Source organism: Taudactylus pleione, unplaced genomic scaffold, assembly GCF_031769625.1.
Source record: "Taudactylus pleione unplaced genomic scaffold, aTauple2 ptg001117l, whole genome shotgun sequence".
Lineage (NCBI taxonomy): Eukaryota > Metazoa > Chordata > Amphibia > Anura > Myobatrachidae > Taudactylus > Taudactylus pleione.
Window position 1 is genome coordinate 464560 of NW_028285518.1, and position 16281 is coordinate 480840.

Below are 16281 nucleotides of genomic sequence, written 5' to 3' on the forward strand. Positions count from 1 at the left end.
GTGCGGCATTTGTATGTCTGTATGTGACTGAGTCTCTGCATCTGCAAACAAAGGGCTACGATGCAGCGGCCGCAGCTTTTTTTCACGCCAAGTTCCTTTTGCGCTTCACCTGTGACTATGTACGTGTTTAAACCTAATTCCTGTGCGGTTAAAGTCCCAGTCCAGCGTTTCTAGTACGCCATGAATGGCGTCTCGCTGCCCCTGCGATGCACATAAATGTAAAGAAAATTACAATGCGCTACTCCTCATGGAGAGTCTGGGTCGCGCTGGGCGTCTCGATCCATATGGCGTATAAACACTTCTGTATTGTATCACATGTAGAACCTGTCACATAAACGTAATTTCATCACTGTGTTGTTTGTGTTTTGCTCCTGTCAGGGAGGTCGGTGATGTGGTAAAAGCTGATCCCTATGAGGTAAATATTGCTTTTGTTATCATTTTATTCTCGTTACTTCACGTCCCCCCAATCCAGTCACTATGTTGTTGGGCTGAGATGGGATATGCCGCTTAACCCTGTCCCCAGGCCCTGATGTGCATAGGGAGATGCGCAATGGCTTTCAGCTAACCATTAATATTCTATGCCCCAAGCCTCAGATAACGGACAAGGACGTGACGGACGACTTCAAGAATATATTCCAGAAACTGGCGGGAGATGTAAGACAATTTCCATCACAATAATGATTTACAATGGTCACAGCAGTGCAGGGGTGCAGCCTCCCTTGTGTGTGACATTGCTGTAACACACACATACTGTATATTGTTCAGATTGTCAGCTCATGTGTTCTTCTTTCCTCCTGTAGAAAGGAGAGGTCACTGCAAAGGATATCCAGACTATTCTGAACAGACTTCTATCAAAGAGTAAGTAGCACCCCCAGAATCTTCCCAGGTCATCTGTCTACCTCTACATACAACACAGCAAACAGACCTCAGCACATTGTGAAAGTATAGATCCCCGGCCGCACACAGTAGGTATAAGCAGACAAGGCATAGATCCCCGGCCGCACACAGTAGGTATAAGCAGAAAAGGCATAGATCCCAGGCCACACACAGTAGGTATAAGCAGACAAGGCATAGATCCCCGGCCGCACACAGTAGGTATAAGCAGACAAGGCATAGATCCCCGGCCGCACACAGTAGGTATAAGCAGAAAAGGCATAGATCCCCGGCCGCACACAGTAGGTATAAGCAGACAAGGCGCAGATCCCCGGCCGCACACAGTAGCTATAAGCAGACAAGGCATAGATCCCCGGCCCCACACAGTAGGTATAAGTAGACAAGGCATAGATCCCCGGCCGCACACAGTAGGTATAAGCAGACAAGGCATAGATCCCCGGCCGCACACAGTAGGTATAAGCAGACAAGGCATAGATCCCCGGCCGCACACAGTAGGTATAAGCAGACAAGGCATAGATCCCCGGCCGCACACAGTAGGTATAAGCAGACAAGGTATAGATCCCAGGCCGCACACAGTAGGTATAAGCAGACAAGGCATAGATCCCCGGCCGCACACAGTAGATATAAGCAGACAAGGCATAGATCCCCGGCCGCACACAGTAGATATAAGCAGACAAGGCATAGATCCCCGGCCGCACACAGTAGGTATAAGCAGACACGGCATAGATCCCCGGCCGCACACAGTAGGTATAAGCAGACAAGGTATAGATCCCCAGCCGCACACAGTAGGTATAAGCAGACAAGGTATAGATCCCCGGCCGCACACAGTAGGTATAAGCAGACAAGGTGTAGATCCCCGGCCGCACACAGTAGGTATAAGCAGACAAAGTATAGATCCCCGGCCGCACACAGTAGGTATAAGCAGACAAAGTATAGATCCCCGGCCGCACACAGTAGGTATAAGCAGACAAAGTATAGATCCCCGGCCGCACACAGTAGGTATAAGCAGACAAGGCATAGATCCCCGGCCGCACACAGTAGGTATAAGCAGACAAGGCATAGATCCCCAGCCTCACACAGTAGGTATAAACAGACAAGGCATAGATCCCCGGCCGTACACAGTAGGTATAAGCAGACAAGGCATAGATCCCCGGCCGCACACAGTAGGTATAAGCAGACAAGGCATAGATCCCCGGCCGCACACAGTAGGTATAAGCAGACAAGGCATAGATCCCCGGCCGCACACAGTAGGTATAAGCAGACAAGGCATAGATCCCCGGCCGCACACAGTAGGTATAAGCAGACAAAGTATAGATCCCCGGCCGCACACAGTAGGTATAAGCAGACAAAGTATAGATCCCCGGCCGCACACAGTAGGTATAAGCAGACAAAGTATAGATCCCCGACCGCACACAGTAGGTATAAGCAGACAAGGCATAGATCCCCGGCCGCACACAGTAGGTATAAGCAGACATGGCATAGATCCCCGGCCGCACACAGTAGGTATAAGCAGACATGGCATAGATCCCCGGCCGCACACGGTAGGTATAAGCAGACAAGGCATAGATCCCAGGCCGCACACGGTAGGTATAAGCAGACAAGGCATAGATCCCCGGCCGCACACGGTAGGTATAAGCAGACATGGCATAGATCCCCGGCCGCACACGGTAGGTATAGGCAGACAAGGCATAGATCCCCGGCCGCACACGGTAGGTATAAGCAGACAAGGCATAGATCCCCGGCCGCACACCGTAGGTATAAGCAGACATGGTATAGATCCCCGGCCGCAGACAGTAGGTATAAGCAGACAAGGCATAGATCCCCGGCCGCACACAGTAGGTATAAGCAGACAAGGCATAGATCCCCGGCCGCACACAGTAGATATAAGCAGACAAGGCATAGATCCCCGGCCGCACACAGTAGGTATAAGCAGACACGGCATAGATCCCCGGCCGCACACAGTAGGTATAAGTAGACAAGGCATAGATCCCCGGCCGCACACAGTAGGTATAAGCAGACAAGGCATAGATCCCCGGCCGCACACAGTAGGTATAAGCAGACAAGGCATAGATCCCCGGCCGCACACAGTACGTATAAGCAGACAAGGCATAGATCCCCGGCCGCACACAGTAGGTATAAGCAGACAAGGTATAGATCCCCAGCCGCACACAGTAGGTATAAGCAGACAAGGCATAGATCCCCGGCCGCACACAGTAGATATAAGCAGACAAGGCATAGATCCCCGGCCGCACACAGTAGATATAAGCAGACAAGGCATAGATCCCCGGCCACACACAGTAGGTATAAGCAGACACGGCATAGATCCCCGGCCGCACACAGTAGGTATAAGCAGACAAGGTATAGATCCCCAGCCGCACACAGTAGGTATAAGCAGACAAGGTATAGATCCCCGGCCACACACAGTAGGTATAAGCAGACAAGGTATAGATCCCCGGCCGCACACAGTAGGTATAAGCAGACAAGGCATAGATCCCCGGCCGCACACAGTAGGTATAAGCAGACATGGCATAGATCCCCGGCCGCACACAGTAGGTATAAGCAGACATGGCATAGATCCCCGGCCGCACACGGTAGGTATAAGCAGACAAGGCATAGATCCCAGGCCGCACACGGTAGGTATAAGCAGACAAGGCATAGATCCCCGGCCGCACACGGTAGGTATAAGCAGACATGGCATAGATCCCCGGCCGCACACGGTAGGTATAGGCAGACAAGGCATAGATCCCCGGCCGCACACGGTAGGTATAAGCAGACAAGGCATAGATCCCCGGCCGCACACCGTAGGTATAAGCAGACATGGTATAGATCCCCGGCCGCAGACAGTAGGTATAAGCAGACAAGGCATAGATCCCCGGCCGCACACAGTAGGTATAAGCAGACAAGGCATAGATCCCCGGCCGCACACAGTAGATATAAGCAGACAAGGCATAGATCCCCGGCCGCACACAGTAGGTATAAGCAGACACGGCATAGATCCCCGGCCGCACACAGTAGGTATAAGTAGACAAGGCATAGATCCCCGGCCGCACACAGTAGGTATAAGCAGACAAGGCATAGATCCCCGGCCGCACACAGTAGGTATAAGCAGACAAGGCATAGATCCCCGGCCGCACACAGTAGGTATAAGCAGACAAGGCATAGATCCCCGGCCGCACACAGTAGGTATAAGCAGACAAGGTATAGATCCCCAGCCGCACACAGTAGGTATAAGCAGACAAGGCATAGATCCCCGGCCGCACACAGTAGATATAAGCAGACAAGGCATAGATCCCCGGCCGCACACAGTAGATATAAGCAGACAAGGCATAGATCCCCGGCCGCACACAGTAGGTATAAGCAGACACGGCATAGATCCCCGGCCGCACACAGTAGGTATAAGCAGACAAGGTATAGATCCCCAGCCGCACACAGTAGGTATAAGCAGACAAGGTATAGATCCCCGGCCGCACACAGTAGGTATAAGCAGACAAGGCATAGATCCCCGGCCGCACACAGTAGGTATAAGCAGACAAGGCATAGATCCCCGGCCGCACACAGTAGGTATAAGCAGACAAAGTATAGATCCCCGGCCGCACACAGTAGGTATAAGCAGACAAAGTATAGATCCCCAGCCTCACACAGTAGGTATAAACAGACAAGGCATAGATCCCCGGCCGTACACAGTAGGTATAAGCAGACAAGGCATAGATCCCCGGCCGCACACAGTAGGTATAAGCAGACAAGGCATAGATCCCCGGCCGCACACAGTAGGTATAAGCAGACAAGGCATAGATCCCCGGCCGCACACAGTAGGTATAAGCAGACAAGGCATAGATCCCCGGCCGCACACAGTAGGTATAAGCAGACAAAGTATAGATCCCCGGCCGCACACAGTAGGTATAAGCAGACAAAGTATAGATCCCCGGCCGCACACAGTAGGTATAAGCAGACAAAGTATAGATCCCCGACCGCACACAGTAGGTATAAGCAGACAAGGCATAGATCCCCGGCCGCACACAGTAGGTATAAGCAGACATGGCATAGATCCCCGGCCGCACACAGTAGGTATAAGCAGACAAGGCATAGATCCCCGGCCGCACACGGTAGGTATAAGCAGACAAGGCATAGATCCCCGGCCGCACACGGTAGGTATAAGCAGACATGGCATAGATCCCCGGCCGCACACGGTAGGTATAGGCAGACTAGGCATAGATCCCCGGCCGCACACGGTAGGTATAAGCAGACAAGGCATAGATCCCCGGCCGCACACCGTAGGTATAAGCAGACATGGTATAGATCCCCGGCCGCAGACAGTAGGTATAAGCAGACAAGGCATAGATCCCCGGCCGCACACAGTAGGTATAAGCAGACAAGGCATAGATCCCCGACCGCACACAGTAGGTATAAGCAGACAAGGCATAGATCCCCGGCCGCACACAGTAGGTATAAGCAGACAAGGCATAGCTCCCCGGCCGCACACAGTAGGTATAAGCAGACAAGGCATAGATCCCCGGCCGCACACAGTAGGTATAAGCAGACAAGGTATAGATCCCCGGCCGCACACAGTAGGTATAAGCAGACAAGGTATAGATCCCCGGCCGCACACAGTAGGTATAAGCAGACAAGGTACAGATCCCCGGCCGCATACAGTAGGAATAAGCAGACAAAGTATAGATCCCCGGCCGCTCACAGTAGGTATAAGCAGACAAGGCATAGATCCCCGGCCGCACACCGTAGGTATAAGCAGACAAGGCATAGATCCCCGGCCGCACACAGTAGGTATAAGCAGACAAAGTATAGATCCCCGGCCGCACACAGTAGGTATAAGCAGACAAAGTATAGATCCCCGGCCGCACACAGTAGGTATAAGCAGACAAAGTATAGATCCCCGACCGCACACAGTAGGTATAAGCAGACAAGGCATAGATCTCCGGCCGCACACAGTAGGTATAAGAAGACAATTTGATGATATAACTGGCGGATCATTGCTTTGCCTGCATCTATACGCTCCGAATCTTCCCTAATGCGGCTGTAACTGTTCTGTGAATTTCCTCTTAAGGCACAAAATTCACACTTACTGCCTGATTTTGCTTTTTGAGGAGAGTCCAATTGCGGACGGATCCTGCTGCGCATGTGCGATAGCAAGCGATCGCAGGCTGCACGTGCGGCGTGCCATGCATACACACACGGATAGGGACTAAAAGTGGGGACAGAGTGATCTGCTGATTGACGGATCACTCTTTATATAAAATGGGCGGCTACTATGCAACGCACGGAACTGTTCCATCTTGTGGTAGTGTCACGGCAGTGCCATTGGCATGTAAGCAGGTTTCTGTACTTACTTGTGGCGTGCGGACGGAGATGGGGCAACTCTTTCAGAAGGATCTTTTGCACACAGCATGGGATGGGTGCAAATACCAAAACTAATTGTGATGACTGGAGTAGGAAAATCAGTGGACGGACCAGGACATCCGCCTGAAGACGGTCGGATACAGGCATTAGCATAAGGTAGTAAGCAGGAACGCACCATGCTTTCTATATGAAAATGTCAGTGTCGGTGTTCTGCGGCCTATAAGTGTAGTTATTGCCATAAAGTAATCATTGTCCTCCAGCCGCTCCATAGCAGCACTGTGTAGTTTGGTCAGGAAAACAATTACATGTAATAGGTGACGCGTTTCACTTTCCTACTGGTTAATGTGTCTGACATTGTTTTCAGGAACAGATTTGAAATCAAACGGTTTTAGCCTGGCTACATGCAGAGAGATGGTCTCCCTCATGAATGTATCCTTTGCCTGACAATATTCCTTGTGTTTGAGTGATACAGTCCTGTGACAGCTTCCAGGACCTGGATGTTAAAGATCGGCAACAGCAGTGACAGCCGCAGAATTCCCACCAATGATTAAATATAAAAGTCTCTATGAACATGAAGACGATGTATAAGGGATATTCACATTACTCCTAAAGGGCCTGTAACCTTTCACCTTTTATCAGCTCAATGGCGCACTGCACAGGGGAGTGTACGATATATGCTATATACTGTAGGTTGTTGTTGCTTTCCCTCTGTGCAGGCTGGAAGCAGCCTCAGGGCATAGCGTTGGCCATCTCTTTGCCTGCTCACTGACCTATTGTTAGAACTTTCTAGACCTGCTTATGCCCAAAAATGACATCATACCCTACCCCCAGTGATGTCACCGATATATTTTGCCAATAGGCCACTCCCCAGCGATATCAAACCAGTAATACGTAATGGCAGAATTCTGGGATAGTATAAAGCAATTATGGGAAAGACAAAATAAAGAACATCTCTACTGAACAATTAACTCTGAAAGAAGACTTAGTAGCACCATGGCGGAAACAATGGCCTGATTCAGTAAGGATTTCTGTTACGATCACAATAGCGATTACGCACAAAGTCTCACTGCGGATATATGCTAATGATTGCTATAGCAATGCCGTTGCAGCCTAACATAAGGATGCCCCCTTTACCTTACACACATTCGTAATACTTAGCAAGACTGCGAAACCATCAGTAACATGGAGTACCATCACAGCCTCACACACACTTACACAGGCTCTGACCTTACTCAGCAATTACTAACCTCATCACACACAGTGATTACACAAGACTGAGAGACCGAGACCATCAGTAACATGGAGTACCATCACAGCCTCACACACTTACACAGGCTCTGACCTTACTCAGAAATTACTAACCTCATCGCACGCAGTGATTACACAAGACTGAGAGACCATCAGTAACATGGAGTACCATCACATCCTCACACACACTTACACAGGCTCTGACCTTACTCAGGAATTACTAACCTCATCGCACGCAGTACACAAGCTGTGTACTGCATCGCAGTGGATAATTTATGCATACCCCTGTAACGGCTTTCAAATGCACTGGCACACCTGCATTTCGCCAACCACCCCCCGTCACCACCCCAAAACAGTACTTCCTGTCAATCACTCTGCGATGGGTCTGCATAGTCACTGCGATCACAGTCCCGATCGCAGTGGAGTCTTCACGCACTGCGATGCATACGCATGCGTATAATGCAACAATTGTCCGATAGCATGCGTAATCGCAGTTGCGATCGGTAATGAATCAGTCCCAATGTCAAGTGCTCTATTTTTTATGCATGCAGCTTTTAAAATGTATATTTATAGTAACCAAATGCACAAGGCAAATACAATGAGGGATGGAGTTGCTTTAGTATTACTGTTTTTTTTTCTTGCAGATTTGCAATATTCCCTAGGCTCCAGGTATAGGAACAGCTGTATAACAGCTAAGGGTAGATGAATGTACTGCAACCAATAGCATCATATTATTTTAGGCACAATATTATATTATTTTCAGGTAGCAGACATGATTTTGTAAATTCTATAACACACACACAAACAAACAAAAAAGTGCCCTTAACTAATATTTGCCTAGATGGACGGAACTGGGACACTGAGTCTTGTAGAATTCAAAACTCTCTGGATAAAGATACAGAAATATATGGTAAATCCGTTTCCACAATGACTGCTCTTTCACACAGTGGAGGCAGCCATTTTGCCGGCTGACCCAATACTTCTCTTTTATTACATTACAATACATTCTTCCTATGAATTGACTATCTTACTATTCATTCGGTATGAACTAGGGATATATTTGAGGTAGGAGGCACTTTGTATCACATGCCTCAGCTATGTCAATCATTCCTGGTGCCCTGACACTCTAAATAGTAAATACTAGGTTCATCCCACAGTGTGTAGGTGAGAAGTTTAATGTAATGGCTGCTTCTACGCCCTGTCCTGGAAGGTGGGCTACTCTGCCAAGAAAGGCGGTAGGCAGCCATTTTGTAGGCCTAACCAGTATTATAGGAAGGCATCCCATCAATGACAGTGGGCCAATTTAGGAATCATATGTATGAGACCTGGCTAGTAGTCTTCAGACAATGGTTCCTAGTGAATTAATAAGCTGCATTCTTATGTGTATTGTTCCCGTGCGTAAAATGGCAGCCGCTGGTGCAGTAATAAAATGCCTTCCCATTTGTTTAGCTCATAAAATAACTGCGTCCTCTCTGTGCATTGACAGCTGCTACTTAATCAATATTGATGTTCTGTGTCCAATAGGAAATCTTCATGAAGAGAGATACAGATAAATCCGGAACCATGGATGCTTATGAAATAAGGTCGGCTTTGCTGGATGCAGGTAATTATTTTCCCCACACATCAGAATTTGTGGGTTTTATTTGTATTGTACCCAACTGTTTATAGTTAAGATGAATTTCATAAGTCTATAAATGTACTGTACTCTATAAATATACAGTTGGTTGTATATATGGATGTTCGTTACCACAGTCTTACTACATCACTTTGATTTCCACCTCACATCATTACAGTTGAAGACCCTGCTCCTCCCACTGTATAATTAGCAATCTATGGTGTTTCTGCATGTCTTCATTCTCCTCCTCACATCATGTCACTGCCCCTGTCACATGCAGCCTGGTCCTTACTAACACATCACTCATCTCCTGATATACTCTGTGCTGCTGGAGACCCTGCTCCTCCCACTATATAACTCTCAGCCTGTGTCTTCCTGCTGCCTCCATTCCCCTCCTCACATCATGTCACTGCCCCTGCCACATGCAGCCCTGTCCTCACTAACACATCACTCATCTCCTGATATACTCTGTGCTGCTGGAGACCCTGCTCCTCCCACTATATAACTCTCAGTCTGTGGCTAACTGCTGCCTCCATTCCCCTCCTCACATCATATCACTGCCCCTGTCACATGCAGCCCTGTCCTCACTAACACATCACATCTCCTGATATACTCTGTGCTGCTGGAGACCCTGCTCCTCCCACTATATAACTCTCAGTCCGTGGCTAACTGCTGCCTCCATTCCCCTCCTCACATCATATCACTGCCCCTGTCACATGCAGCCCTGTCCTCACTAACACATCACTCATCTACTGATATACTCTGTGCTGCTGGGGGACCCTGCTCCTTCCACTATAAACGCTCAGTCTGTGACTTCCTGCTGCCTCCATTCCCCTCCTCACATCATGTCACTGCCCCTGTCACATGCAGCCCTGTCCTCACTAATACATCACATCTCCTGATATACCCTGTGCTGCTGGGGACCCTGCTCCTCCCACTATATAACTATCAGTCTGTGGTTTCCTGCTGCCTCCATTCCCCTCCTCACATCATGTCACTGCCCCTGTCACATGCAGCCCTGTTCTCACTAATACATCACTCATCTCCTGATATACTCTGTGCTGCTGGTGGACACTGCTCCTTCCACTATATAACTATCAGTCTGTGACCTCCTGCTGCCTCCATTCCCCTCCTCAGATCATGTCACTGCCCCTGTCACATGCAGCCCTGTCCTCACTAACACATCCCATCTCCTGATATACTCTGTGCTGCTGCAGTACCATGCTTCCTTACTCACCAAAGTTCAAGGTTAAGGGTCAAAAATAGTTTACCTTAGGTTCCCTTTGGGGGTGGGGGGGGGGGTGCTCCTATAACTATAATTGTCTATTTGTAGTGTTGCTGGCATTTAATCTGGCTTTATCTTCCTAGGCTTTAGTCTTAACAACAAGATCCAGCAGAGCATTGTACAGCGCTATGCGTCTGACGACCTGGCTGTTAACTTTGATGGGTTCATCGCTTGCATGACGCGTTTGGAAACCTTATTCAGTAAGTGGATGACTCCTGCCAATGTACAGCTAATGCAGAAATCTCACAGTTTTTAAAACATTTTCCCAACTCATAATTTGGCTGCGGAATGTCACGTTTAATGGGAAATTTTAGTTGCGACCGTAGCTCCCCCTCGCAATTTACTAAGGTGAAACGCGTTGAAATGACAATATAAGAAGTATACCAAAAGTGTTAGCACTGATTTGCATGGGAAAACCTGTTTTATAACTATAACAATGGTGTATGTACAGGGGCGTAGCAAGACCTATGGAGGTACCATAGCAATATTTCCACAGGGCCCACCGTGTGCAAAGTATTTTGCAGTTTATCCATCCATCTGCCTACTTAGTACTCCAGTAGATTTGTGTCAGCAATCGGGTCTGGAGTTGGATCGCCGGAGGATTGGACAAGTGTGTATCCATCTTACATCATGCAGTGTCATATCAGATATATAATCCATTGTTTCTAAATTTAAAACTGCAGATAAATTGGAGGGAGGTGTCTGAAGGGGAAGGGTGTAAGACTAACGTTTGTTATATGGTCCTTACCGGAAGGTGTTATTCAGATTATTTTTCTGAAGAATTTGCTGTTCCGGACCTTGTTGGAAGATGTAATCCAAAGTTCTTATCAGTAGTCGTTATCCAAAATATGGCAGGAACTACTCAGAGAGTATCAATGTAGGAGAAAATGTCAACACAAAATGGCTGCCAGTAGCTGGGCGTCCCTTATATAGGGCTGTGACCGGCGCTGTGACATCACAATACATACAGGCAGCAGCTAGAGATGGCTATAGCCACAAAATGGCTGCCAGTAGCTGGGCTTCCCTTATATAGGGCTGTGACCAGCATTGTGACATCACAATGCATACAGGCAGCAGCTAGAGATGGCTATAGCCACAAAATGGCTGCCAGTAGCTGGGCTTCCCTTATATAGGGCTGTGACCTACACTGTGACATCACAATGTACACAGGCAGCAGCTAGAGATGGCTATAGCCACAAAATGGCTGCCAGTAGCTGGACTTCCCTTATATAGGGCTGTGACCTGAAGTGTGACATCACAATACATACAGGCAGCAGCTAGAGATGGCTATAGCCACAAAATGGCTGCCAGTAGCTGGGCTTCCCTTATATAGGGCTGTGACCAGCACTGTGCCATCACAATACATACAGGCAACAGCTAGTGATGGCTGTAGCCACAAAATGGCTGCCAGTAGCTGGGCTTCCCTTATATAGGGCTGTGACCGGCACTGTGACATCACAATGCATACAGGCAGCAGCTAGAGATGGCTATAGCCACAAAATGGCTGCCAGTAGCTGGGCTTCCCTTATATAGGGCTGTGATCGGCACTGTGACATCACAATGTACACAGGCAGCAGCTAGAGATGGCTATAGCCACAAAATGGCTGCCAGTAGCTGGGCTTCCCTTATATAGGGCTGTGACCGGCACTGTGACATCACAATACATACAGGCAGCAGCTAGTGATGGCTGTAGCCACAAAATGGCTGCCAGTAGCTGGGCTTCCCTTATATAGGGCTGTGACCGGCACTGTGACATCACAATGCATCCAGGCAGCAGCTAGAGATGGCTATAGCCACAAAATGGCTGCCAGTAGCTGGGCTTCCCTTATATAGGGCTGTGACCGGCACTGTGACATCACAATGTACACAGGCAGCAGCTAGAGATGGCTGTAGCCACAAAATGGCTGCCAGTAGCTGGGCTTCCCTTATATAGGGCTGTGACCAGCACTGTGACATCACAATACATACAGGCAGCAGCTAGTGATGGCTGTAGCCACAAAATGGTTGCCAGTAGCTGGGCTTCCCTTATATAGGGCTGTGACCGGCACTGTGACATCACAATACATACAGGCAGCAGCTAGTGATGGCTGTAGCCACAAAATGGCTGCCAGTAGCTGGGCTTCCCTTATATAGGGCTGTGACCGGCACTGTGACATCACAATGCATCCAGGCAGCAGCTAGAGATGGCTATAGCCACAAAATGGCAGCCAGCAGCTGGGCTTCCCTTATATAGGGCTGTGACCGGCACTGTGACATCACATTACATACAGGCAACAGCTAGTGATGGCTGTAGCTTGGGTCAGCTCAGATGCCCTACAGCAGCACTGTGGTGAGAATAGAAAAACCGTTGGGTCAGGAGATGGCATTGTACTCGGGGCAGGGAGAGGTCCTGGCCCCAGAGGCAGCCGCACTCCCTGCACCTACAGTAACTAGGCCCTTGTGTAAGTGCAAGAAACTAATGGGAAAACTTCTTTTTTTTAATAAAACATTTCTTCAATACAAAGTGGTTTTTAAATCTTTTAATTAGCTTTTGTTTTATATTTTTTTTAACAATTCAGTTTTTAGAACAATTTTTATCACTCATTTTTTTTAAACAATATATTTTTTTAGTATCCATTGTTAGTATTAGTGAAACTGAAAGCCCAAATCCTTAGAGGCTGGCCCTGCTAAGCAATAAGGTAACCCTTACTGCCTGGGCGAGAATCACAAAAGCGTCTGAATGTCACTCCGCTGCCCCGCTGCATTTCCTTTATAAATTGCTGCAATAAGTGATTTTTCATGGCGATAAAAAAAAAAAAATCATCCTTTTTTGCGACATCTTGATAAATAAGCCCCTAAGGGGTTTATGTATCAAGGCGTAGAGAAGTGGAGAATTTGTCCATAGCAACCAATCAGCTTCTACCACTGGCGTAATTATAGAGCGCTTGCTATGGGCCCCGGCAGCTTAGGGGCCCGCCATCCCAGCAAGCATCCCCCTGCACCCTCTGTAGCATGGCCGGCCAAGACATCAACTCGCTGTTGCGCTGGGAACGCTGGGAACTGAAGCGATCAGAGACTAAAGAAACCTCGGATTGCTTCAGAGGCCCGCGTTCCCAGTGATGCAGTCTGTCATGACGTCACCTGCGATGAGAGGAGTCTGTGCCTGCTGGTTCTGGTTAGATCCAGTCAGCGGCAGCGTCTACGCGGGGTGCGCTGACGGCGTGGACTGGAGCGTTGCCCAGCGGTCAACGTGAAGAGTGTTAAGTACTGCACAGGGGAGTGGGGCCTGTTCTACACTGGGAAGGGGTACAGCACTATTAGGGGCATTACTGGGGGCATTGCTTGATACATAAACCCCTATGTGTGAAAAGGAAAGATAAACATCAGAGAAATTGTTGAAAGTCGCCGCAGGGACACAAAAATACAAAAAAAACCCATTAAAAATAGAGAAACCGTATCAGGTAGAAATAAGTTTTTAATGTAAAATAAAAAAGGCAAAGAAGGAAAACATTTAAAAACAAAACTAAAAATATTTCAAAATGTTTAAATTGCAGTTTCTGCATGATTTAAGTAAAAAGGGGTTTGATACATATCACTCATTACCTCACACACAGGTGAGGCTCCCAATTTTTCTGGTAGTCCCCCTGACCCCTGGGAGAACGGGTGGGTCTCCCGCATCACGCTATCTTTCTAGTGAAGTGGGCAGGGTGGGGAGAGTAATACCGGGAATGGCGGGTCTGTGGGCAGAGGGCGGTGACAATATGACGCAAATCGCATCATTTTGCCTCCTCTTCTTAGACCCCCGATGCGCAGTATCATTCTCCCGTCATATCCTTCACCAAAATATCCCAATGTTCCTCTCCTGCAACCAATATCAGCAGCAGCACAGAGAACACAGCGTGAGAGAAAGATCGGTAATGCCAGGGAAGCGGCTGCCCAATGCACATGCAATGCCCAACTGGCATGCACGGGATCCAGACAAATTCTTGTACCATATTTTGCGCATGTACGAACCAGATGAGCGGTTAGTAGCGAGAGCTCGGCTGAAGGTCTCTACAAGCACCTGAGTAACTTTATGTATGGAAGTCCTATTCCTGAATCTGAAGATTGAACCCGACAGCTGAATACAACTAAACAATGTTGATCTATTAGACAGCATTAAATAGTCCATCCTGATAGAAGACATAATTATGATAACCACAGAATAATTTTAAAACCGTTTATTTATATATTTTCAGAAATGTTCTCTATTTTGGACAAGGATAGCAGTGGAAAGATCGACCTCACCTTACCGGAGGTACTGCGGCTGTTATTTACATTCTAATGGGGTTTTTTTTGAATTATTATTTTTTTTTAATTCTAAAAAAAATAACTGCAATTGCATATAACAACACTGCCATCTGCGGGCTAAAAGAAGGTAATGCGTTTTGTTTCTAAGGTTCGAATTTTGCAAATCCCAATTTGTACATTAGTGTCATAAAGGGTTTTTTTATTTTTAAAACAGTGACACTTAAGAATCAGGACTAGTGCAAAATGGACATTTTCATTCATTATTGTCATCTCTGTTTTACCTCTGCAGTGGCTCAGTGCTACGTTGGCCTAGAAGTGGACATGAATGGGACAACCGCATGAAGAAATTGCATTTTCGTTGCCATTGTGCGAGATGTGATTATACGTGTGACCCCCCCCCTTGCTTTTGATAGGTCTACGCCTGATATTTTCTAATCTCACTGTGTTATCATGACGTCATTGCTCTTATTAGTGTGGTGCCGGCTGGCGAATGATTGGGCCCCATCTTTTTTACAAGTTATGAAGTGATTTACTCACCTTGGTGTAGTTGGTGATGGATGTTATGGGAGAGGTTGATCAAAAGAGGATCCCTCAAAACCAACCAATCAGATTGTAGCTGTCATTTATCTAGGACAGTGATAGGCAACCTGATACACTTCAGGGGCCACATAGGCTGCCCATTAACCTTCAAAAGGACCACACATTACTTTTTAACTTTGTATCAAGTTGTCTTTGATTGGTCACTTTTGCTAGAATGTCTGTTGTATTATGTCAGTGTCCAACATTTCCTTACGCCTAAAGCGCGGCCGGGCTAACCCTTTCCTTGTCTCCTTTCGTTACTGTGTTTACTTATATTGTTTCGATTGTGATTACTTTTGTATTGTTATGATATCGCTCTCAATAAAATATTCTGCAAAAAATATGGCTTTATAAATCTTAAAGGATAAGTATAAATGGTAACGTCTTCTAGCCTGCAAAGAACGATGTATTTCCCGGAGACTCAGGACCTCATTCAGAGTCGGTCGAAGCGGCCGCACGGTCGTACGCCACCGATGTTCGCTATACTGCGTATGCGTAAAGTTCACAATGCGCGTGCGCAAACTAGCCGCTACGATGAGAAATTTCTCTCTCCTTGAACACAGCCAGGTCGGTAGTTTGAGTGATAGATGGAGGCGTTTGTGGGTGGTAACAGGGGAAGGTGCTTGAAAACGGGGGAGTGGAGATCCGAACGCAGGTGTGCCTAATTATGCCAATGGCGTTTTATGGGAGTGCATACGGTTTATGGGAGAGCATAATTAACAAATTAGCATCATAGCACATGTGACATGGGAGGTTTTTAGACTGACATGATCGTAGAGCTTAAGAGAGGGTATGGTCAACCATAAGCTCTACGACCAGTTCCGATGGTTCCCGATGGTCTCGATTAATCCTTATATGCCCGGAGATGACGTGTAATGCGTACGAGAAGGGGGCGTATTTTTTTGTCTTCCGACCGCTTCCTCCCCTTGGTCGGTCAGCTACCGATCCAAACTTAGGGACGCAACTTGCGAGGGAATCATTTGCATATCCGGCCCCTTTTCCCGTACGACCGTGCGGCTGCTTCGACCGACTCTGAATG

At 47.7% G+C, this 16281-nt stretch overlaps 1 protein-coding gene across 1 annotated transcript in view; it reads left to right on the forward strand.

The window, feature by feature from the left end:
* CAPN8 (calpain 8) overlaps nt 1-15573 on the forward strand; it is a 76766-nt gene extending 61193 nt beyond the window's left edge. Inside the window, exons 12-20 of the mRNA XM_088461861.1 lie at nt 379-415; nt 589-654; nt 801-858; nt 6611-6675; nt 8336-8404; nt 9019-9097; nt 10478-10594; nt 14612-14670; nt 14953-15573. Coding sequence (XP_088317987.1) covers nt 379-415; nt 589-654; nt 801-858; nt 6611-6675; nt 8336-8404; nt 9019-9097; nt 10478-10594; nt 14612-14670; nt 14953-14976 — 574 coding nt within the window. The 3' untranslated portion in view covers nt 14977-15573. The remainder of the gene's footprint in view (nt 1-378; nt 416-588; nt 655-800; nt 859-6610; nt 6676-8335; nt 8405-9018; nt 9098-10477; nt 10595-14611; nt 14671-14952) is intronic.
* Nucleotides 15574-16281: the final 708 nt, after the last annotated feature.